This window comes from Lactuca saligna, chromosome 6 (assembly GCF_052625555.1).
Source record: "Lactuca saligna cultivar CGN05327 chromosome 6, ASM5262555v1, whole genome shotgun sequence".
In the NCBI taxonomy this organism is placed as follows: domain Eukaryota; kingdom Viridiplantae; phylum Streptophyta; class Magnoliopsida; order Asterales; family Asteraceae; genus Lactuca; species Lactuca saligna.
The window spans coordinates 128,765,291-128,789,905 of NC_136422.1; the positions used below are offsets into that span (position 1 = coordinate 128,765,291).

General features: G+C 35.8%; 4 protein-coding genes across 4 annotated transcripts in view; 3 read left to right on the forward strand and 1 right to left on the reverse strand.

Moving 5' to 3' along the window:
• Nucleotides 1–11,019, forward strand: part of LOC145002889 (uncharacterized) — a 32,607-nt gene extending 21,588 nt beyond the window's left edge. The window contains exons 4-7 of the mRNA XM_078962073.1: nt 9,578–9,770; nt 9,891–10,038; nt 10,317–10,514; nt 10,574–11,019. Coding sequence (XP_078818199.1) covers nt 9,578–9,770; nt 9,891–10,038; nt 10,317–10,514; nt 10,574–11,019 — 985 coding nt within the window. The remainder of the gene's footprint in view (nt 1–9,577; nt 9,771–9,890; nt 10,039–10,316; nt 10,515–10,573) is intronic.
• Nucleotides 11,020–11,094: 75 nt separating this feature from the next.
• LOC145002890 (uncharacterized) lies at nt 11,095–11,739 on the forward strand. The gene is made up of 2 exons (XM_078962074.1): nt 11,095–11,176; nt 11,261–11,739. Exons 1-2 carry the CDS (start codon nt 11,095–11,097, stop codon nt 11,737–11,739), a joined length of 561 nt encoding a protein of 186 aa, XP_078818200.1.
• A 1,340-nt stretch (nt 11,740–13,079) lies between these two features.
• LOC145001774 (receptor-like protein kinase HERK 1) lies at nt 13,080–14,617 on the forward strand. Its single transcript, XM_078961122.1, has 2 exons — nt 13,080–14,138; nt 14,353–14,617. Exons 1-2 carry the CDS (start codon nt 13,236–13,238, stop codon nt 14,428–14,430), a joined length of 981 nt encoding a protein of 326 aa, XP_078817248.1. The 5' UTR covers nt 13,080–13,235; the 3' UTR covers nt 14,431–14,617.
• A 5,717-nt stretch (nt 14,618–20,334) lies between these two features.
• On the reverse strand, nt 20,335–24,380 carry LOC145001351 (DNA replication licensing factor MCM7-like). Its single transcript, XM_078960724.1, has 15 exons — nt 24,239–24,380; nt 24,085–24,152; nt 23,938–23,997; nt 23,618–23,841; nt 23,153–23,330; nt 22,932–23,054; nt 22,724–22,813; nt 22,485–22,627; nt 22,157–22,334; nt 21,887–22,078; nt 21,619–21,791; nt 21,329–21,532; nt 21,065–21,230; nt 20,766–20,987; nt 20,335–20,664 (listed from the first exon to the last, which is right to left on the reverse strand). The coding sequence occupies exons 1-15, from the start codon at nt 24,267–24,269 to the stop codon at nt 20,560–20,562; spliced, it is 2,157 nt and encodes a 718-aa protein (XP_078816850.1). The 5' UTR covers nt 24,270–24,380; the 3' UTR covers nt 20,335–20,559.
• Between the last annotated feature and the right edge of the window lie 235 nt (nt 24,381–24,615).

Here is a 24,615-nt window from a genome sequence, read left to right on the forward strand (position 1 = left end):
GGTCATGTGTTGAACAATCAAATTCTTGGGTCTTAAACTGTCTTGAGGTATAGGTAGTGATCTTTCCCCTTGCATAATAACACAACCAAGCCCTTGGTTATATGTATCGCATTACACCATGCAATATTCTATCCCATTTTTGGGAGGGATAATATTGGTGCGATGCATCAGACTTACTTTAGCGTTTGGAACGCTCTTTCTTGTTTACAGACGAATCCGGTGCTCTTCCAAGTGAGAAATTTGTCCTAAAGAATCCCCTTCTGAGGAGTTTTTTAAGCTTGTTAGGAAGTTCTTGCACCTCGGTTGGAGCTAGACAATAAGTTGATTTGGCTACTGGAACTAAGTCGATTCTGAATTTGACTTGACGTCGTGTTGGTAGTCTCGGTTGTCCTTTCGGAAAGGTGTTGGGGAAAAGCCGTGTACTTCTTGGATGTTCTGAATGTCCTTCATTTCTTGGCACGTCTTGGCGATGTGTGCAAGGAATACATGATATTCCTTTTGTAAGTATTTCTGAGCTTGCATACACGAATTTGATGAGACGGTACGTACTTGGTTTGTCGCTGTAAATAACTAGAGCTTTGTTGTTTTAGGGAGGTTAGGACGAACTGCTTATCATAGCACCTAATGTCGGTTCAATGTAGACTTAACCAACTCTTGCTAATCATGATGTTGAAACCTTGGGGTGGATTAGCTGTCATGAATATCTAATAGAAGTATGACTACTCATGAATTAGGGGAAAAGGATAGGTATTTCTAAGTTTATTTTTACGGACGCACGATCACTCGTAATCTTGGGCAGTCTCCGTCTTGAAGTTCATAGTAGAACTCATACCTGGTTCATCCATCACAGTCTCGGTTATACGAGTCGTTTATAATTAAGGTTGAAAAGGTAATCGAATAAATGATTCTTCTTTAAGCCCTCATCCCCTCGAGGAAAAAGAAGTTAAAGTGGAATTGTCAATTCCAAACTTGTAGGACCTTGATTATATATCACCCTTATGTATACGTTCATCAGCGAAGTTCAACCGTATGGACTCTTTGGATTTGAACTTGGCGTACTGTACAAGTGGTAATTCGGAGATTCCTTTGGAAAAGAAAGAACTATGAGGTATTCTATACATGGGTACTTTGGTGTTTCGGGATGATGGTTTCGCTAGAAAGACGTTTTCGGAGAAGGAGATGTACGTATGAAGCTGTTTTTGTGAGGATCAAATTGAGTCAAGTCGTAAGATAATGTTGGAGTCATAAGGAAACTTAAAGACATTTGATTTGAATATGAAACGTTTACAGACAAAACACAACCGTGCAACCATCAACAGAGTCACAGTACTTTAGACTACTACAAGTCTATTGTCGTGAATAAGGTATACTATAAATGGCAAGTATACATAGTACGAGCATCCCTATACCGAAGGGATCCCACAAAGGATAAGACTCTGATTTGTGCTAGTTTTGGATGGTTTATAAGCCTGTTACAATGAAATGCCTAAATTACATTAACGTGGGTTCGTAGTAGGTTCTCCTGCAGCTGTGACCCTGAGAATCCTACCTTCTGCGCCAGAGTTCTTTGTTATAGGAAAATCCTTCTTGAGATGTCCTATCTCCCCGTATTGGTGGCATGACTGGCTAGTACTTAGCCTTGGTGGCGAGAGTGAGGTGTTTAGCCAGAGTTATGTGGACGTGAGTGCCTTCCTCATTATACCACCTTGGAAACTGCTTTCTAAGGCGTCCTGCAAGAGTTGCCAATTGTTGCTGTGGTATGCAAGTCTTTGGGATCTCTTGCGCTCCTTTAGGGCTTGACGATATCGCCTCTTCCTTTTGGTCTTATGGCTTCGTGAGTCTATGACTGTTGCCATTTGTTGTTTTGTGTAAGGAAAGTTGTCACCGCAGCTGCTACTGCAGCTTGAAATGAAGCGGTGTCGATATGGAGGATAGGGTTTTCGTTGCTCGGTGGATCGTTTCCGGATGACGACATGATTTTTGTAATACGAAAGATAAAGATTTTTGTGAGCGATTCTAGTTGACTCTAGACGTACTTCGATTGCTTTAAGTAAAGAGTACAAGTATGTTCTCGAAAGTTTGACATACATCCCTATGATGCAGTACTAGTACGGATTGGAAGTATGTTCATGATGGTTTGATCTACATCCCCATGATGCAATCATAGTATAGAGTAGAAGTATGTTTGTAGAATGGTCTTTTTAAGATGTTTGTCATTCAAGCCGAGGTATCTTTGGTTGGTGGATAACATGATCCAACCACTAGAAGGGACATGGAAATGCCTTCGGAGTTAAATTACTATAGTCCAATGACTTGACTAAAGCATATTAACGAAGGTATGATGAGGGTTTTTGAACAAAAGGCGACACGGGAGTTAGCCGACTGTTAATATCATCGATGCTTTACGATTTAATAAGCTTAGGAAAAATTTGACTTTGAAGAAGGTCTTACATCATAACCAGAGTAGAATGGTTTAGGCCGCATAAAGGCCTAACTAACAGTACTTACAATACAAGATAGTTTCATAGAAAATGCTGCATCGGGCATAGACAGAAAATAATTCTTTTAACAATGGAAATTAAAGTAAGGCATCTACTTTTGGCGACGGTCATCCCTCTGGTGGACTCTCAGCTCAGTCAGTTAACGTTCCATATCAAGTAGGTGTCCTTCGTATACCCTTAGGAGTTCTATGACTTCGGCTTGTGTTTCAGCTAATGCTTGCAGCAGAGTCTCATGGTCTCTCTTAGTTCTCTCACGAGTGTTTTCAAGATGATTGGTGTAGATGGTGTGCATTCTTGCGTTGGTATTTATCCTCTTTGATACAATGGAGAGTCGTCCTGCCTTGAATTTCGTTTTGACCAACTCTGCGGATCCGGATTGTTAGAACTTTGCCTACTGAGCTCCCTTCGCTTAAGTTGTAGTAGCTTCGGTCTCCTTTTGACGACATAGGTCGATCTTGCTCTTCGCTCCATGTTTCCAAGTATTCTTCCTAAGGAGGCGTCGGGCCATGAAGACCTAGACGGGGGGTCAGGGTTTGAATTCGGAGCTACCAGGGGTAGGTTCTCCTTCTCGAGTTCAGAGTTATCATCATCCGAAAGATCTTCAGTATGGTGATCATTCAAAGGGGATTGGATGATCATTCTCTGGTTCTTCTCTGAACCCTCCAGCATTGCCTTTGTTCGGGAAGTACGAGTTGTCGTGGGGATGGGGTCCAGCTATGTTATCTATACGGTAATTTGGGGTATTAGAATCTAACACATAAGTAGTTTATAGAATACACAAAATACTCCTATAGTATTTTAGTTTTACGTTCTATTGTTCCCATTGTGGTATTGTGGGTAAGTTTTTAGACTTGTTGCAACTCACAACCACACTTAGGCACATGCTAGTCAACCCTTGGAAAATATAGTTGATCAGGCTATATCATCCCAGTTTTGACTATATGTCTCTAAGTCTACTTGTGCTGCCCAACAATCGTAATACTTTTGTTTTGTCTTAGTGACACTGATGAATGCAGACATGTATAATTCAAATACTTTATTACTTAAAAGTATAGACTCTTTATCAGAGTATTTTAATCCCTATTGTATTTATAGTTTGTGTCTCTTTTATGGGTTGATATACTTAATTCACTATAAACAATGCTCTGATACCAATCTGTCACACCCCAAAACCGAGAACGGCGGAAACGTTCTGGGGCGGAGGACGTCATGTAATGTATCACAGCAATGCAAAGTAGTAAACAAGCAACAACATCATCCATTGCATTAATAGTATAATTTTAATTACATTTGAGTTCTTTCATAGTATAATTCTACAAAATGAATATTCAAAAATAAAAGACAAGTCTTGATTGCTCCGTCTTCACAGAACCTGGTAGTCGTACCTGTCTATCCGTATCCTGGGAATACAAGTTATTTTGAAAGCGAGTATTAGCAAATATGCTGGTGAATTCATAAGTATTTATGTGACTTTGATTTGTAAAGCTATAATTCAAAGACTTGTAAATGTTTTTGAAGGAAAGTTTGTACCAATGAACATGTTTGTAAATATCTGTAACGTTTGAAAACTCTAGAAAATCCCATATTTTCTACTAGTATAAAATGTAGCCTTCTACCAAGACCCAACTGTTTTGAATGTTTGCTTCAGAATTCCAATATTTTCTTGTAAGTGAGTGATAGTTTAAAAGTCCCAAAATGAACTACCATGATGTTTTTCATGTCATAAAATAGTAGATTTTTGTACAGTTATAATCGCTAAGATATATGAAAACTCCGTAAATCAGTGTGTTTTTAATACTTCATGTGAGTTTTATAACCATGCTATTGACATTGATGGCCTGTAACAACGTTCTTCAGGCGTTGGAATGTTATGACATTTGTCACCCCAGACCTGCCGGTCTAACTGTAGCTAACAGTTTAGGTGCGGGATTGTCAATCCCATATAGATCTATACACAAATGTCACGCCCCCCCCCCCCCCCCTCCAAGGGATTATGGTATATAATACAGGACTTAAAATGCATACTCGAACGTACATGAAGCTGAAATGTCTCACAATTCGTAGTATTAAATAGATTTACGTATGAAAGTCCATTTTGTTTTTGTATATGAATATACCTTCTTAATATGGTACTTGTAGTAAATAAAATGTTATGAATATCTAGTATAATATCTCATGTAATTGTATTCCTTGAAATGGTATGTCTTGAAGTTGTATGCTTCTGTAATTGTATGTCTTAAGATTGTATGCCTTTTTAATCGTATATAATTGTATCTCTTCGCGTAGTATGTAATGTATTTGTATTGACTCATGAATAGACTGAATCTTGTATAACTCCTGGTACTTGGAATGGTAAATAGTATGTCTTAACTATACCTATTATAGTTATTGATAATGTGTGTGTATAACTCAAAATATGCCTTTGCTACTCAAAGGTACTGAGCGAACTGACGGAAACTTTTATGTCTATATATGTACATATGATATATATAACTAATATTTAGACGACATTCGGACGAATAACCGATGCCCTAAGGCCACATCCCAACGGGGAAAAGGAAATAAAGCGAGCTAGCCGTCCTAAGTCCTTCAAACATTACTTATATAAGTATACATATATAGGCAAGCACAAAAATATAAAAGAAGTTTTGTAAAAGCTTTTGAAAAGTTTAATAAATAAGAAATGATGACTTGATGTCAGTTTATAAAATGATTTGAAAGCAGTTTGTTTGATAAGAACAGTTTTAAATATAGGAAGACCTTTGTTAGAAACATGATTCTAACAGCGTTTGAAAGGAATCATAAAGTATGTAAGACAGTTTGATAAAGAGTTTTTAACATGTAAAAATGTCTTTCGTAAACTAATATAGTTTTTTCAAAAGTTTGTTTCGTTTGTATAGTAAACCTTAGTGTGATGCTCACTTGTATTGTAATGTGTAACTTTTGTGATGACATAAATGAACACATGTACTCAAGGTATAAATAGACCGTTTGATTCGTATACGTATAACCACCTATTTAATTTCAACGGATAATATGATATCGTGTTATGTTTTCCGTACGAAGGATTTCATATAATGGTTATGAATTACACATGTATTACTTGATAAAAATGAGTATTTAGTGAATCTTTGAGTTACACACGATAATAATCGTGTGTTTACTTGTATCCCCCCCCCCCCCTAAAAGTGTATATTAAAACAATATTGTTAACGCATTTAAAAATGTAGATTATAGGGGTATGAACTCACCGAAGAAAGTGCGTGATTTGAAGAAAACGAGATTTTCCCGGGCGGCACCTCGACCGGAAAGTGACGAGATTCTTGGGAATCTATCTTACAAATGGGTAAAGAAATCATCAAAAGAAGAAATTCGAGATAAGATTATTGATTCTGATCTAAGGAAACAAATGGAACTTCCTTCTTTTGACAAGTTCGTAAAGTTAGCATTACAATGTGTGGAAAGAGAGCCGAAACGTCGCCCGCCAATGGATTTCGTTGTGAGAACGCTTGAATCTGCACTCAAATGTCAAGTATGTTATTCTTTCTCTTTTCCCTATATAGTATTTTTTTACCGGAGAGAACAACAAACGCACCAAATACTATAATTTAAGTAATATGGAACGGAGACAACCAAATACATCATATGGATTAATATATAATATGTCCGATTGAAAATGTGTTTGAAAGTTTGTTTTATAATTGTGATCAAGCATATCATAACAACCTTTTCTTTGCTGATTCTAGGAAAAAAGAAGATTTTCGAAGATCAAAAGAGCTTCAGGTGTTCTGTTCGGCATTGTTGTTGCCATTGTGCTCCTGTAGTCTAGGGGCCATGCTAGCGTTTTTATTTTAGTAATAATATCATCGGTTTAACAATCCTGTTTTTGCATTAATTAGCTCTTTCAACCATGTAAAGTCGATATGATCGATCAGGCCTCACACTGACGTTTTGGGGGCATTTAAGGGTTCATATGCAACTTATAAAATTTAGTCTTTATATATAATGGTGTAATTAAAAAGCAGCCAAAAAAACCCCGAGTCTTGTATTCACATCCCAATCGTTCTAGCCTTTGTTCTAACAAGGTCGTCGGTATAGCCGTGTTGGTAAAGGTGGAAAATGTCATGGGGATAGATGTCGTCGTTATAGATCAACCAATCCAAACAACAAGTTGTCGGAAAATTATCGTCAGAAGTGACTTCAAGAAAAAAAAATTATTATATACTTTAAAAGACGACTTATCGTCGGTATTATAGAGGCAATATGTACCAATGACTTCTTGTTGGGAAAAGGTGTTAAGCAAGTCATCTGGGAAAGATTGTAAATGTTGTTTCAAAATCAGCTATAGTGACGACATGTTGTCGGTAAAGATCAAAACCGATTTTACAGTTATGACTTGTACCAACGACATGTCATCGGTAGAGCTTATTTATTTATTTATTCATATATTTTTCACAGATTTTTTTTTATATTTATCAAACCTAAAATCCCTATATTATATATGCAGAATTATGTCAAACACTAAATAAACATAAAAAACCATCAAAGTTCAAATTAAAGATCTGTTTCAAACCAAAAAAAAAAAAAAAAAAGACAAGTCTTCAACACACATTGTTAAAAATAACATACAAGATCAAAAACAATCTTCCTCCGTCGCCTTGTTCTCCTCGGTTTCACTGGTTTGTTCGAGGGTATTTTGTGTAATCATTGGGGTTGAATTGAAATTGTAACATTGGTGGTGGTTGGAAGTTAGGAATTACGAACGCCAATGAGTTATTTTTATAACAACCCGTTCTTGGTACGTATTTAATTTCAAGTATTATTGTATTTTACTCTGGGACTCGACGAGTTGAAGGCCCAACTCGTTGAGTAGACTCGGCTTTACGCGCGAATTTTAAGTAACCTACTCAACGAGTCCAGAGACTAACTCGACGAGTAGGAGCTGTCTGAGTGAAACGCTAAATTTGGGGGTTTGCACCATATTTTAACAACTTATCTCCTCCCATATCAGCCTCCATCGTCCCTCACACTTCCAGAAGACCTTAAACTGAAACCCTAGCCTTGTTTGAGTGCTCTTAAGCCATTTTTGTGCATTCTTTGGTGATTGTGAAGCTTGAGAAGAAGAAAGGAGCTCGGGAGCTCCAGTTAAAGCTAGAAGATCCAGAGATTGTGTTTCATCTCCAGCTCATTTAAGGTAAAAAGCTTCAATCTTGACTTCCCATGTGTTTAATCAACTTTAGGGCTTGGATTTTGGTATCTTTAGGGCATTTTTAAGTTATTTTCGGGTTGTGGGGTGTAATGTGGAGTTATGGCTTCAGATCTTGAACTTTGGAAGGGTCTCATGGCATAAAGGTACCAACTCTATGGCCATGAGAGCCCCATGCATCTTGTAGGTCTCATTTTTGGTCCTTTTGAGCTTAAAGACCCATGCATGGACGTAAAGTTCGTGACTTTACGTGTTATATTGACCCTAAGAGGTTAGATCTACCCTTTGGATGAGATGAGCTCAACAAAAATCGAGTTTATGGACATGGACTTAGTAGACTCGGCGAGTTGTTCTTGGGACTCGGCGAGTCGGGTAATGGTACCCCGACCTTTGCTGTTTTAAGGAGTCTGGTTGAGTCTAGAAGAGGACTCAACAAAGATGGATGTGATTATAGACCTAGAAATCATGGGACTCGACGAGTGTATGAACAAACTTGGCGAGTCCAAGGCAATCTCCCTAACCATGAAGATGGACTCGATGATTTACTCATACAACTCGGCGAGTCATAGACTGAACACATTCTTTATGAGGGGGATGAACTCGAGAAGTTCAAGGGGAACTCAACGAGTCGGTTGAAGATGGTCCTGATATTATGGTTGAAGGAGGATCTGTCGAGTTGTTGCTAGACTCGACGAGTAGAGTCGAGAGTCGGATCATTTTGGAGGAATAAGGACTCGACGAGTTGGTAGACTAACTCGACGAGTCAAGTCAACTAGAGGTTGACTTTGACCAGGATTTGGGTTGACCCTTATGGGGGTTGTGAGTACGAATTGATGACTTGGTAGAGTTGCCATGTAGGGATTGAGGAGTCGAGGAAATTCGATTTTCACGCCGGGGATAGTTCAGACACTACGCGGCATTGAGGCGAGTTACCTTCCAGTAGAAGTGGGTTTAAGGCACCAAGGCCGACTCACTAGTAGTCGATTACAGTTGAGATGATTGTCTCTGTGATAATTGTCTGGTTTGCTATTATTTGATATGTTCTATGTGACGGTATGCTATGTTCTATGTGGTAGTGGTAGTAGGAGGGGAATAGTCCCCTGATCGATTGTTAGGACCGAAGGGTAGGTAGGACACCCCAGATATGTCTGACAACATGTTTATGATATTTTATACTGTGATAGTAGTAGGGGGTGAAATAGTCCCCGTGACCGGGTGAGATAAACCGGAGGGTAGGCAGGCACCCCAAAATGGCTTGACATGGGTAGTCAACACCCCATAATGGCTTGAACCATAGTCATATATGTCTATTTATGCATTCTGACTACAAGCTGCCCACTGTTAAATTTATCGATCCGATAATTTCCGCTGAGATACCAAACATAGATGAAGATCCAGAATTGTATTCTCTTGTGAATGAGTTCATGATTCATGGTCCATCTGGCTCTGAAAATATGAATTGTCCTTGTATGGTCGACAAGTGCTCGAAAAACTTTCCAAAGCAATTATATAATCATACGTCTGTTGATCAGAATGGTTTTCCATTATATAGGAGTAGAAACGATGGTCATTTTGTTGAAAAATCGGGCGTGAAGTTGGATAATAGAAATTTTGTCCCTTACAACAAATATCTATTGAAAAGATATCAATCACATATTAATGTTGAATGGTGCAATTAGGGTTCTTCTATAAAGTATTTATCTAAATACATAAACAAGGGACCTGATAGAGCTACAATTGGCATTGTACGAAGCAATAACGAGTGTGATACTAATGATACGATTGATGAAATAAATGAGTAGTACGACTGTAGATATTTATCTGCATGTGAAGCATCATGGCGAATTTTTAAATATGATGTTCATTACAGGTATCCTTCTATGGTTAGACTGCCTTTTCATCTTCCTGGTCAACAACAAATTATATATGGGGAAGACGATGATATTGACAATGTTCTGGACAAACCTTCTGTTGCTTCTTCAATGTTCATAGCTTGGATGGAGTGTAATGTAGTTAATTCTGATGCACGAAAACTTACGTATGTTGATTTTCCTACAAAGTTTGTTTGACAACATGGTGATATGATTTGTAACCCACGGAAAGTAGGAAAGTGCATTGGTAGAATTCATTCGGTTTCACCTAATCTAGGTGAAGCTTATTTTGTAAGGATATTGTTAAATAAGGTGAAAGGTCCCAAATCATTTGAAGAAATTCGCACATTTTATGGTGAAGAATATTCTTCTTTTAGAGATGTTTGTTATGCTCTTGGTCTCTTGGATGATGACAATGAATACATCGATGCAATCAAAGAAGCGAGTCATTTTGGATTTGGTTTTTAACTACGATTCTTATTTGCTACATTGTTGATGTGTAATAGTATGTCTAAACCAGAGGTTGTTTGGGAAAACACATGGGAATATTTGGCAGATAGAATTCTTTATAACCAACGATAGAGATTCAAGTCTCCAGGTATTAAACTTTATTATTATTATTATTATTATTTATTAAATTGTCAAATATTTATTTTTAAACATACATTAATTAATATTTTAATTATAATACAAATATTGGTAATAATATTTCAAATTAATTTGCTCTTTCTCCTACAGACTTATCACTCAATGAAGATCAACTTAAGAACTTAATTTTCTTCGACATAGAACAAGTTTTACTTCGGAACAACTTGAGTCTGAAAAATTATAAAAACATGCCTATCCTGGATGTCGATTATATTTCTTCTTCAAACAATCGACTTATCATCGAGGAGCAAGATTATGACATTCCCATTATGAAGACTGAGTTTGATCGTATGTTTCTTGCATTGACAATGAGCAGTGTCACATTTTCCTTGATATCATGACTGTAGTTAAACAAAATAAAGGAGGTGTCTTCTTTGTTTATGGTTATGGTGGAACTGGTAAAACTTTTTTATGGAAGACAATATCTGCAGCTATTAGAAAAGATGGTCATATTGTTTTAAATTTTTCTTCAAGTGGGATTGCTTCACTATTTTTGCCCGCAGGTAGAACAGCACACTCTCAATTTTTAATTCCATTTGAACTAACAGAGGATTCTGTTTGTAGAATAAATCGAGGTAGTGACCTTGCTATCTTATTGAGAAAAACCTCATTGATAATTTGGGATGAAGCTCCTATGGTCCATAAGCATGCATTTGAAGCTTTAGATCGAAGTTTGAAAGATTTATTCAGGTCTGAAAATTCTACCAACTTAGATATTCCGCTTGGAGGGAAAGTTATTGTTTTTGGAGGATATTTTAGACAAATTCTACCTGTTATTTTAGGTGGAAGTTGACAAAACATTGTTAATGCTTCTTTAAGCTCGTCATATTTATGGCAACACATAAAGATCCATAAATTAACAAAAAACATGAGACTAATTATTGGAAGGGATCAATCTGATATAGTAAAAATCAGAGATTTTGCAAAATGGGTGTTGGATATAGGAGAAGGCAAACTTCGTGGTATCAATGATTGAGAAACGGTTATTGATATTCCAGATGATATTCTCATTAATGATCTACATGATCCCATAGGTTTATTAATTGACTTCGTATATCCTTCAATTTTGAAAACGTACAACATTACAAACTATTTTCATGAAAGAGCAGTACTTGCTTCAAAAAATGAAGTGGTTCAGAAAAGGAACGATCGTTTGCTATCGAAGTTTCCAGGAGATGATGTTGAATATTTAAGTTCAGATAGTATATGCCAATCTGAATTTGTCCATGATCAGTTTGATGCAAATTTATATTCACCTAATGTTTTAAATGGCCTGAAAATATTGGGTTTACCAAACCATAAGTTAGTTTTAAAATTTGGTGTTCTGGTTATGTTGCTGAAAAATATTGATCAGAAAAATGGATTGTGTAATGGGACAAGACTCCAGGTGATATCATTGGGCAAACGTGTTATTGAGGCACGTGTCATATCTGGAAATAATATTGGAAACCACACTTTTATTCCAAGAATGTCATTAACTCCATTAGAAAAGAAAATTCCCTTCAAATTCTGAATAACATAGTTTCCATTGGTTGTATGTTTTGCAATGACCATTACTAAGAGTCAGGGATAGTCGTTATCGAAGGCTGGTTTGTTTCTCAAACATCCCATCCTTTCACATGGCCAATTGTATGTTGCCTTATCTAGAGTTCAAAGCAGAGAATGATTAAAATTGTTAATTTTAGATAAAGATGGTAGTCTCACAAATAAAACTTTCAATGTCGTTTATAAAGAAGTTTTTGGGAATTTATAAGAACCATTTTTCTACCATCTTTTATTTTGTTTTCGTGTATTACACTTCATCCGTCATATTAATTAATTAATTTATAATACTTTATTGTATTTGATTTATTCATGTTAATAACATTACAATTTCATAATTCTTCATTATTTCTAAAATTTTATATCTTTTAATTACACTATCAGAAGTATAATTATATTTCAATTTTTAAACTGTGGAGTTCCAAAGGTTTAAACCTAGTATTAGGCCATCTCCAATGGATTAAACTCATGGAAAGTTGTATGGATTGCTAACTAGGAAAGAGAATATACACATTCACTTTAATTTTTAAAAAATTAATAAATTGTCAATTACAACTTCATTCCACCGTTCAATGGCCATTCAACTCGACACTCTCTCTCCTCTATATTATATTTACATTTACTCCATTAAACCCTTATATAACTCCCATTGTGGATGGACTTAGTATAATACACATGTCTAAGCTCGTAGATGAGATCCAACCATACTCTTTTATTTTAGTTTAAAAGAAAATCATAATTTTGTAGCATCAGGTTCCACTTTGTTCAAACATGATTGTAATTTTATTGTACCCAATTATTTAGACTTTTATTCTAGCTTTTATTAAGATGTAAACGCTTAAAAATGTAATTCTAATAAAAATCATTCGTTGGTTTTAAAATGAGACTAAAACTGGTAGAAGTCTTTACTCTTTGCACATCGTTGGATATTTGTTTCATCACTTTACACTCTTCGCCAAATATTGTTTGCAATATAGTTTTCTTGCTGTAAAAAAAGGAATAATTTTTAATTGTCATATTAATTGTAAATTTCAATTTGAGTAATTTTAACCATTTATAAATATCAACAAGTGGTTCACTTGGACTCGTTCTATGATTACATAATTAATAGTAGTAAAAGATATCTAATAAACTATAAACTACCACTACCCAAGCATCTTCGCGACTCAAGTGGCCAACTTTAAGATCAAATTGGCATAAACTATACATTTTTTTTATGATTCTGACTTAGTAGTTGTATAGTTTACGACTTTAAGTCAAATTGTTCTTTAAAATCAGGCACTTGACTCACGAAGATGGGTGGTAGATGACAATGGCTTTGGAACACAAAATCATGGTTGACGCCTCACCCTATAAGTACAACATCACAGTACTTAGAGAAAAATGTATCAACATCTAGCTTCTTCCAATCCCTTTCATCATTATTTCTAGAAACTTTCAACTTTTCTTTGACAATTTTAGCCAACAATGTCGTTTTTCATAAGAGAGTTTGCGCACCTCCAAATTTCACTCGAATCCATAAAATCTGCCACCCACAACTTTGATGCATGCAACTTCATTGCAGAAGGTGGATTTGGTAAAGTATACAAAGGAGAGTTCTCACGTTCTGAAGGTCAAACCATCGGTGCTGTAAAGCGCTGGAATAAAGATCTGGATCTGGAGTTTCGAAGGGAAATCATGTTGCTTTCCGATAATAAACATGAAAATCTCATCTCACTCATAGGATACTGTGATGAGGAGAAGGAAAGAATCCTTGTGTATGAGTATGCACCAAACAAAAGCCTTGACTTTCATCTAGCAGACCCCAAGTTGACGTGGGTTCAACGTCTCAAGATATGTCTTGGGGCTGCACGTGGCCTTGAGTACCTACACAATCCTAGGGAAGCCCAACGAGTCCTCCATTGTGATATCAAGAGTGCCAACATCCTATTAGACGAAAACTGGAACGCCAAAATTGCAGATTTTGGTTTCTCCAAATATGGGCCTGCGAACGTAAATCGTTCGTATCTCATGACCCAAGCCAAAGGCACATACGGATATGCTGATCCTGAGTTTGTGGAAACCATGATATACACGAAAGAATCAGACGTCTACTCCTTTGGAGTCGTGTTATTCGAAGTTTTATGCTCAAGGTTTTGTATTGATTTTGGTTGTGATGATGCACGCCGATCCCTAATCAAATGGGTAAAGAAATCATCAAAAGAAGAAATTCGAGATAAGATTATTGATTCTGATCTAAGGAAACAAATGGAACTTCCTTCTTTTGACAAGTTCGTAAAGTTGGCATTACAATGTGTGGAAAGAGAGCCGAAACGTCGCCCGTCAATGGATTTCGTTGTGAGAACGCTTGAATCTGCACTCAAATGTCAAGTATGTTATTCTTTCTCTTTTCCCTGTATAGTATTTTTTACTGGAGAAAACAAGAAAAACACCAAATACAATTGAAGTAATATGGAACGGAGACAACCAATACATCATATCATATGGATTAATATATAATATGTCCGATTGAAAATGTGTTTGAAAGTTTGTTTTATAATTGTGATCAAGTATATCATAACAACCTTTTCTTTGCTGATTCTAGGAAAAAAGAAGATTGTCGAAGATCAAAAGAGCTTCAGGTGTCCTGTTGGGCATTGTTGTTGCCACTGTGCTCCTTTAGTCTATGGGTCATGCTAGCGTTTTTGTTTTAGACTTTTAGTAATATTATCATCGGTTTAACAATCCTGTTTTGGCATTAATTAGCTCTTTCAACCATGTAAAATGCGGTTTGATCGATCAGGCCTCACACTGACGTTTTGGGGGCATTTTAGGCTTCATATGCAATTTATAAAATTTAGGTCTTTATATATACTGGTGTAATTAAAAAGGAGCCAAAAAACCCGAGTCTTGTATTCGCATCACAATCGTTCCAGCCTTTGTTCTAACACAATTTTTTTTTAAAAAAAATGCTACAATCTTATACAAAATATGTTCCATCCTATGTTTAGTTTAGTTTAACGGAAAATCAATGCATTCCACCGACGACTTGTTGTCTACACAAGGTTGTCAGTATAGCCTTGTCGGTAAAGGTGGAAAATGTCGTGGGGATAGATGTCGTCTGGTCAACCAATCCAGACAACAAGTCGTTGGAAAATTGTTGTCAGAAGTGATTTCGAGAAAAAAAAGTTTTATTATATACTCTAATAGACGACTTATCGTCGATATTATAGATGCAATATGTACCAATGACTTCTTGTTGGGAAAAGGTGTCAAGCAAGTCGTCCGGAAAAGATTGCAACAGTTGTTTCAGTATCAGCTATAGTGACGACATGTTGTCGGTAAAGGTCAAAACCGTTTTTACAATTATGACTTGTACCGACGACATGTTGTCGGTAGAGCTTATTTATTTATTTTTCACATATTTTTTTATATATACCAAACCTATTTTTTTAAAACAAATCTCGACATTATATGTGCAAAATTATGTCAAACAATAAATAAACATAACAAACCATCAAAGTTCAAATTAAAAATCTACTACAAAAAAATGATAAGTCTTAAACAAACATTGTTCAAAATAACATACAAGATCAAAAACAATCTTCCCACGTCCCCTTGTTCTCCTCAGTTTCGTTGGTTTGTTCAGGTGTATTTTGTGGAATCATTGGGATTGAATTGAAATTGTAACGTTGGTGGTGGTTGGAAGTTATTACGAGCGCCAATGGATTATTGTACACTTGTTGCATATATTTCATTCGTTGGGTTAATGCAACAACATGAAAATTATTTGTATTTTGTGGGATATGGAAGATTTGGAATATCTGGAATGTTGATTTGGAATTAAATGATTGTTGATGCTTAGTTTCCTTCCAACTCCACGAACATGTCTACGTCTCTCACAAGCGACACGGGTGAGATAGTGTTCTTCATTTAAGCGTTCGCTTTCCCCGAGCTCTTCTTGTATCTTTCTATACTCTGCTTCAATCTTTTCCTAAAATAAATAAATAATAAACATACATTAATTAAAATAAATAACTAAATTTAAACAATAAAATAATAATAATAATAATAATAATAATAATATGCCTTAAAAAAACTATAACAACAACAAAAACAACTATAACAACAACTACTAGTACTACAACAACAACATATTAACACCGTAATAACTTCGTTTATTACTTACCAAATCTCTTTCTGATTGCAGTGTAAACCAACCTTAGACCTTTCTTATAACGCATTTGTCTTCACATATTAATATGTTGCAAGGCTAGTCCTTTTTCAATCTATAATAAGCCAAAAACATTTAATATATTTATATAAGTGTTAACAAAATTTTTATATAATACAAATAAATTTAATTATTTCCTCATAGTGTATGTCTGCATATGACCTGCTATCATGTCGTTCGAAGCATCATCGTCCACTTCTTCCAGTGAATTTATTCTTGCACCTTCCGCGTGATCATATCCACCAACTTAGTCAAAATAACAGTTCAAAACATGTTTATGTTCTTTATAAGCTCTTTGGCAGTCGTCATTTACAACCGCTCGCATGCTTTCCCACAAAGTTGCACCCCGATACATATCATGATCAAAATATGTCTACAATAAGAAAACAAATTTAATTAGTAAAAAGTATTTAAAAGTATACAAATTTTTTACATATAAAAAGTATTGTGTACTTACATCTATCTCAGGATACGTAACCTTTTTGTGTTCGAGAGGAATACGATGCCAAGACTTATAGTGTAGTTGTACATCTTCTATAACAAAATTTGAGATAAAGCTTTTTAACATCTTGTCATTTTTTCCTACGAATCGATAGGTCCGACCACTGTTATCAACTAGCATGTAACACCTGGTTTTCCGTATCGGGTCGATTTAGAGTTTCAAGAAGTCAAGGCATGGTTTTAGGGTAAAACCAAGGCTCACGACGTGAGCCATAGAAGGTTCAGAACGTGAGGAATGATTAAATGAAGATTTTGATTGAAACTGAGCTCACGACGTGAGCAATAAGAGCTCACGACGTGAGATACACTATAGCCCAAGCTCATGATCTTTTAGGGTTTCCTTCGTATTTAAGTCCCATCAACCTCATTTTAGGGTTTTTAAACAGCCTCATTCGTTCCAAAACTCACTAAAATCCTAACCCTAGCCTCTCATTGTGATCCTTGAACATTTGGTAGTGTTTTAGTGGCTTGAAGAGGAAGAGATCATCATGAAAGCATGGTTTCAGCTTGAAAGTTTCATTTGCAACCTCTAGCTACACTTCTCGACCAATGTAAGTAATCAAGATCCAAGCTTTATGTTTCCTTGTTGCTAGATCTAAGGTTTTATGCATATCTATCCAAGATCTTAGGAGTTAGAGTGTTGGGACTCTATAAAGTTGGCAACTTTATGGGTCCTTAGGATCCCTTGGTGCTTATATGTTATAGATATGAAAGTTTGCAAGATGTTGGAGTTCATATGAGAATTTATCTTCTTTTCTCCATGAATGACCTAATTTGAGCCCATGTCTTGTATTGGACATACAGGACCTTACAACATCGGTTTTTATGATCCTTGGAGTGTTAGGAAGCCTCCTAGAAAAGATGAATTAGTGGCTTAATGGATTAAAAGGTTTTTGGATCAAAATGGCTTCCAGACTGATATCACGATGTGAGGTGATGGATGTCACGTCCTGAGGGTTGTGAGACTCGATTATTTTGTTTTGTAGTGGCTTATGATGTGAGCTATAGGTGGTCAAGTCGTGAAGGTCTGTTGACCGTTGACTTTTGGACCAAGTTGACTTTGGGTCATACTTGAGGATTTTGGGCTATTGATTGAGATTCTATCTGGTTTTGGTGTTAGATGATTTGGTACTCTGATAACATTTTACTATGATATACTCTTGACTGTTTTGATATGATTATCATATGATTGGAATGAACTTACAATGAAAATTTTATCTGAATTTTTGGTATGTTACAAGTTGAAGACGATTTAGAAGAATTCTACATAGATCTATTTGGTTTGCTAAACATACTCCTGTCTAGTCTTAATTGCATAGGTTTTGTGTGTTTTTCTGCTACTATGAGAGGCTAAAAACCTTATACTTCTGTTTGGTGAAGATGAACCTAATCCTCATGTGTTGATTTCGATTATTGAATGATATATGTTGGTGTTACTTGTGTTTGATAATTAAAACGCTAGCATGTTTTAGTTCTAGTTTATATTGCTTTTTAATCAAATTATGTGTGATAGTTGATCATTCTAATTGCTTGAATTTGTAACCTAATTGTTTATGATCGTTAAATAATTAGAGCTAGGATTAATCACATCTTAGATAAAGTAATTAAAGCTACTAACTTTAACTGTGTTAGAGAGCATAATTAATCTTAATAGTTGATCATAGAAAAGTAACTACTATCATTCATAGTCTAATTTGTGCTTATTATCGATTTGGTGTTTAACTTGTGCTTGATCATTACATAGTAATTCATGAATTGGTATGTCTAGATATTTGATCATAATAGTTAGTTAATAAATTGGAAATCAATATATTCCATCCACTAGAAATCAACCATAGGAGAAGGTAAAAGCAGAACTGAACAGTAGTACTCTTTAATCTTGAAGTAAATTTTTGTTTATTTGTTTGCTTAGCTAGTATGTGTTGATTTCAACTATTGAATGGTATATGTTGGTGTTACTTGTGTTTGATAATTAAAACTCTAACATGTTTTAGTTCTAGTTTATATTGTTTATTAATCAGTTTCTGCATGATAGTTAATCATTCTAATTGCTTGAATTTGTAACCTAATTGTTTATGATCATTAAATAATTAGAGTTAGGATTAATCACATCTTAGATAAAGTAATTAAAGCTACCAACTTTAATTGTGTTAGAGAGCATAATTAATCTTAATTTGTGCTTGGTTGTTTAACCTGATTATAGAAAAGTAACTATTATCATTCATAGTCCAATTTGTGCTCATTATTGATTTGGTGTTTAACTTATGCTTGATCATTACATAGCAATTCATGAATTGGTATGTATAGATATTTGATTATATAATAGCTAGTTAATAAATTAATAATCAATATATTTTATCCACTAGAAATCAACAAGGTGAAATCGGAACTAAACAAAAGTACGCTTTAATCTTGAAGTAAATTCGTGTTTATTTGCTTACTTAGCTGGTAATTTGTTATTTTAATTTAAGTTCTTATGATCTTGCAAAATCAGTAAAAACCTCCAATTTAAATTTGTTTTATAGTTTAATTAGAAGTAGTTAAATTAATTAACTAAATTTTGTTCCCTGTGTTCGATACCCGACTTACCAAAGCTATTTTATAATCCGACTAGGTACACTGCCTATAGGTACATATATTAGTTAAGTTAGGTTATAAATTCAAAACAAGTATGTACTATTGTGCACATCACAACTTTATGATGATCGTTTTTTAGAACTAGAAGAAAGGAGAAACTCTATTGACCACTTCTATGAAGAAACCTATATTGGTCGCTTTACTAATTCCAGATCCCATCATCCAGAGAGAGAGAGAGAGAGAGAGAGAGAGAGAGAGAGAGAGAGAGAGAGAGAGAGAGAGAGAGAGAGAGAGAGAGAGAGAGAGGTCCCTCTTATTTTTTTAATTATTAAAATAAATAAATAAATATTAAATTTAAAAAAAATGAAATAAAAATAGAAAATAAATACCCCAAGGGTATTCGAATCATTTTAATATTTATAGAGACCAAAATATAACGAAACTAACTCAAAATGACCACAAATTCAAAAAAAAAGTTGGGATTTGGACGTAAACCCGAAAAAAAAAAAAAAAAAAAAAAAAAAAAAAAAAAAAAAAAAAAAAGTAGAGAAAGGAATGGAGCAAAGAATGTGAGATCCTATTGAGGTGTACTTGAAAATCTCCCATGGCATTCGACATGACATAAGTTTTGGAAGTTTTTATTATGTGCAAAGGAGATTGTGCTATTTTGCTTCGATATGATATATAAGTGAAATATCAATAAAAGTATTGCTCTCTATTATGACTTATACAACCATGCAATTCCTAAAATTCCATCATGATTCTCGGTGACCTCAAAGGTGGTTTACCTTAAACAAAGATCATCCTTGGGACCCTTTGACATCTCGTTGAATAGATACTATACATATGATTTTCAATAGAGTCGGAGGCAGATTTAATTGTGTATCACCAACGATTATGCACACATGTGATTTTGAAGGTCATGACTTGATATCACCTTATAGGCTAAAGATGTTTTGTGGAGGCTGGAGAAAATGGTTTGGAGCTAAAGTCGATAATGGTTCTTAGATAAGTTCACGAGGAAGACAATGATTGTAGGGTCTCAAATAACGTATGTGTGCATGGCATGGAGGTAAAGGAGAAGGCAAGTGGTTTGGGCATACCAAAGTTGTCCTTTGGCCTATTTTTGCTAGAATAGTATGATATAGTTTTTTTTGGGACATCAGATCTTTCAGAAAATAAAATAGGAACACTTTATTCACAAGCCAAAATCACTATGGTATTGTATTTGGTTGGGTTTTCATTTCACATATCAAAGCAGAAACAGTATGCAAGTTGAACAATATCATCAAGACCACACATCATATGCCTCTCCCATAGCTTTAGCAAAGAAAAAAAAAAATACAAGGGTAGTTGCAAATGTTTGAAGGTAATTTGATATGAAGTTACTGAAGCTGTCTACCAACATCCAATTGAATGATAAAAAGACACATGAAAGAAGGCAATCTAATCTAAAATAAAAATAGACAGATAGATACTAACTAGTAAGACATGATGAAGTCAAGCATCAATAAATCGAATATCAAAGGTGTTGGGATGAATCTGCCACACATTCAATGCTGCATACTCTTCTAAGCATTCCTTGAGCTGAGCCTCGGTGTACCCCTGTTGACAACGCAACATTCATCTCTATAATTAAGCAAAAAAAAAAAAAAAAAGAGAGAGAGAGAGATAAGAAGAAGAAAGAGAGCAGCTAACTAACTGACCATTCTTGAGATCCTGTTAAGAGCTTGTCCATAGGTTACATCCATCTTGTTGGACCTTGCAGCTTCATCACGTAGTATTGAGTATATATCTGAGATTGCATCAAGACCAGATTTCTGGCGATCTTCAGAGTACAATGAAAATTTTGACATCTGCATCAACCGCAGTGCTTCGTCCACGTCACTCTGAGCCACCACATCCGAGAACCTCAGCCGAGCAAGTGCCTGTGTCATCAATCAATCCACATATTCATATTCATATTACTAATTTACTATTGCTAGTATAAGAAATAACAACTCACAGTCGATATGCGCAGAATGCTGAGAAGCGTTCTGATAGTGGTGTAGGAGTGAGGGCTGTTTGATTTTGCTTCTTCTTGCCTGATGCTTGAATACGCAGTGGCTATGTACTCCTCCAGCTCTCTTGGTATACTAGGTGACAGCTTCCGAGCAGCTGATATGTATGCCCTATTATCATCATTTATTATATCAACAACTCTCACACTATCAACTTTTTTTTTTTTTTTTTAATTTTACCATTGAGTAAAGGGAATATGAATATACACCTGAGAACAGAAGCTTCAAGTGGAGCAAAGCCAAGGGCAGGAGATTCTCTGTTCTGGTGGACATAAACAACATGCCTGGCCATTTCAAGATCATTGTCCATATCTGCCTTGTCAAGGATCAACCACAAAAGATCAAATCTCGATAGAAGTGCTGGAGGCAGGTTTATATTTTCAGCTGGAGTTCTGCGCAGATCATATCTCCCCCTGAATCATCAAACAAAACATTCACATTAGTAATTAAAAAATAAATGATAATGACAATAATAATTAATGTAAAGAGTAAATAATACCAGGCAGGATTGGCAGCAGCAAGAACTGCAGTTCTTGCATTGAGAGATGTGGTGATCCCGGCTTTGGCAATGCTAACCGTCTGCTGCTCCATGACTTCATGTATGGCAGTCCTGTCTGACTCATCCATCTTATCAAACTCATCAATCGCACATATCCCCATATCAGCCAGCACCTACACCCATCCATTTATTTATTTATTTATCAATTTTCTTTGTTTAGATATTAATATTAGAATATGAATAGTAGTAACTGAAAATCCTGACTCACCAATGCCCCCCCTTCCAGCACAAACTCATTGGTGACGGGGTCCTTCTGAACAGCAGCTGTAAGACCAACACCACTGCTTCCTTTTCCAGTTGTATACACACCTCTTGGTGCAACAGTAACTATGTGCTTAAGCAGCTGACTTTTTGCAACTCCAGGATCACCCATCAAACATATATGTAGATCCCCTCTTATCTGAATCACAACTTTAATCTCATACTTGTATTGTGCACAAAAAAACCCAAACACTAACTACTTTTAACCATGATTTACCTTCATCCCATCCTTGAGCTTCCGATGAGGAGCGCCCACTAATAAGAGTAAAAGAGCTTTCTTGATATCTTCATGTCCGAAAATCTCAGGAGCCAATGATCTAGACAGCTTGTTGTATATGTCACCATCCTCAGCTAAACGACCTATTTCTTCTTCCTCAACCCCTTTCAGTTCATAGCTGCACAATGCCAAAATAAATCCTTCAACCACCAAATGCATATAACAATAACTATACAAGGAATATTTTCTATTACATACAGTACAAAATCAACAACATTTTCATTTCTTGGAAAAAAAACACCATAGAAATCTAGGAGTTGCTGCTTACTCTTGGTATTTTTTCTTAAAATGGGAAATAGACATAGTCTCCAAGTATGTATCTGCCACTAAGCCTGCCCGCATTGCTCTAAACCCAGTATAAGGAATAGGGAGAAATATTCCAGATAACTCAACAACATCTCCTGGGGATACCTGAAAGTTTAAGTGTTAACAATATTGGCAGTTTAACTTTAAAAGCTAGTATCAATATTAAAAAATGAAAATTCAGCAATCTTCATAAAAAACAACCTTTCTTGTAAGTTCCCCTCGAAAGTGAACAGTCATGGCACGAGGAATATGACCTTTAGGAACATGTTCAGTAAGCTCTTGAATTTTGGCCTGAAATTTATCAAGGTGTAACATCCAATGTAAGAGAACAGATTTGAGGAGCTTTAAAAAAACATCTCCCATTGCACAAAATGAGAAAATCACTGCAAAAAAGGTATCTTGAACTGACCTCTTGAAATTTTAAAAACTTTGAGGCTCTGAGTTGGAGGATAAGGTGTCCTTTTGCCCGGTTAACCTGACAACGCTTAGATGGGCATTCGAATAGAGGCATGAACACTCGAGCAGTTACTTCCTGTTTGTTTCATAGAGATAGCATGTTATAAAGGCAAAAACGTTTAAAAAAAATCCCACATGCTTGATTGGGGATGATTACTACATACATAAACATACCTGATATATTTCAAAACCACACTCTTCACATGTGTACACAGCAACCTTCATCAATGGTTTTACATCTGAACAGCGAGTCACAATGCCAGATACCTTGACAAGCTGGCCAATATGTGAAGCCCTAACCTCCCTAATGGTAAATGGCTGGACCTTGGAGGAAGCTTTGATGTAAACTTCGCTGAATTACAAACAATGAGCATTAGAAACTTGGCAAAAACGTTAATTTTCTCAGGTAATTAGCATGTTAACATACATAATTTCTATGGATAAACAGATAATACACCTACAAAACGATTTGGACAATGAATCAAATGCAACGATTGACCCATTTCAAAGTTGCTTGTCATGTAGAAGCAACTTGGGTAAAGATGTCGGAAATCAATTTAGTATAGTGATAAAAGTAGCGAATTTTCTTGAAAACCAGAACCAATTTAAGAAGAAAAAACACAACTAGTTTATACTTACTAAAAACGCCTAATTTCTGGGGGCATCTTCTGTCTTGGGTCGGTCCCATCAGGATTCTCATTGCCTTCCTCGGCTCGTTGTGTGTGAAATACGTCAGAATCGTCCTCCTGAATAGCCTCCGTTGGCTCAGGGATCAACTCATCAATAGCATCAGCAAAAATTCCAACATATCTCCGGGTGTTCTCGGTAACTCGTCCCACAAACTCCTCGTCCAAATCCTTATACTGATCAAAAACAATATGAAAAGGGTTTTAAGCATCAAATCTTAGAACTTATGTCGTAATAAGGTACTAAATGAAGGTCATGAACAAGGAATATACATCAAACAGATCTTCGAGGTCAATTTCTATTGCTTTCAGTTTCCGATTCGCGACATCTTGCTGTGTAGGAAAAAAACCGCAAAGTAAATTAGTACATAAAACGTCAAAGAAATATTTATGTGCCCTAGACAATAGGGAAAAACCTACAAGGATGCTAATATATTTGGCTTCGCCCTCTGAATCAGCGAAGTTTTGAAGAAAATCTTTCGCTAGATCTGTTGCAAAAGAACAAAAATGAACGGTCAATTAGCACTTACAGAGTTGATCTACAGGGATTAGGTTTAGCATATGGAAAGCATACCTTTGTCCCGGCTAAAATCAAGGTCCTTCATTGTGCCGCCGATTTCAGCAATCCAAGCAGCCAAACTTAGTGAGTGAGTCAGAGAGCGAGAGGAGGAGGAGGAGGAAGTAGAAGAAGTGGCGGGAAACGGAGATGAGATTTAGCGCCTAAATGCTGGCTTTTTTATTTTGTCCCTTTCCCATTCTTATTAGATAGAGTAAATTACTGAAATCGTCCATGTGGTTTGGTCAAAATTGCACATTTGATCCCTAACTTTTTTTTGCATTTGGATCGTCCCTGTAGTTTGATTTTGTTGCGTTTTTCGTCCCCGTGGTTTGATTTTATTGCATTTTTCATCCCTTACATACATAAAGTTAGGGACCAAACATGCTATTTTT

Coding starts and splice junctions, on each gene's coding strand:
- LOC145001774 (XM_078961122.1), top strand. CDS start 13,236: ATGTCGTTTTTCATAAGAGAGTTTGCGCACCTCCAAATTTCACTCGAA. Junction 14,139..14,352: donor AATCTGCACTCAAATGTCAA/GTATGTTATTCT, acceptor TGCTGATTCTAG/GAAAAAAGAAGATTGTCGAA.
- LOC145001351 (XM_078960724.1), bottom strand. CDS start 24,269: ATGAAGGACCTTGATTTTAGCCGGGACAAAG. Junction 23,998..24,084: donor CCAAATATATTAGCATCCTT/GTAGGTTTTTCC, acceptor TTTCCTACACAG/CAAGATGTCGCGAATCGGAA. Junction 21,533..21,618: donor GCTGCTGCCAATCCTGCCTG/GTATTATTTACT, acceptor TTGATGATTCAG/GGGGAGATATGATCTGCGCA.
- LOC145002890 (XM_078962074.1), top strand. CDS start 11,095: ATGAGACTAATTATTGGAAGGGATCAATCTGATATAGTAAAAATCAGA. Junction 11,177..11,260: donor GGTGTTGGATATAGGAGAAG/GCAAACTTCGTG, acceptor ATGATCCCATAG/GTTTATTAATTGACTTCGTA.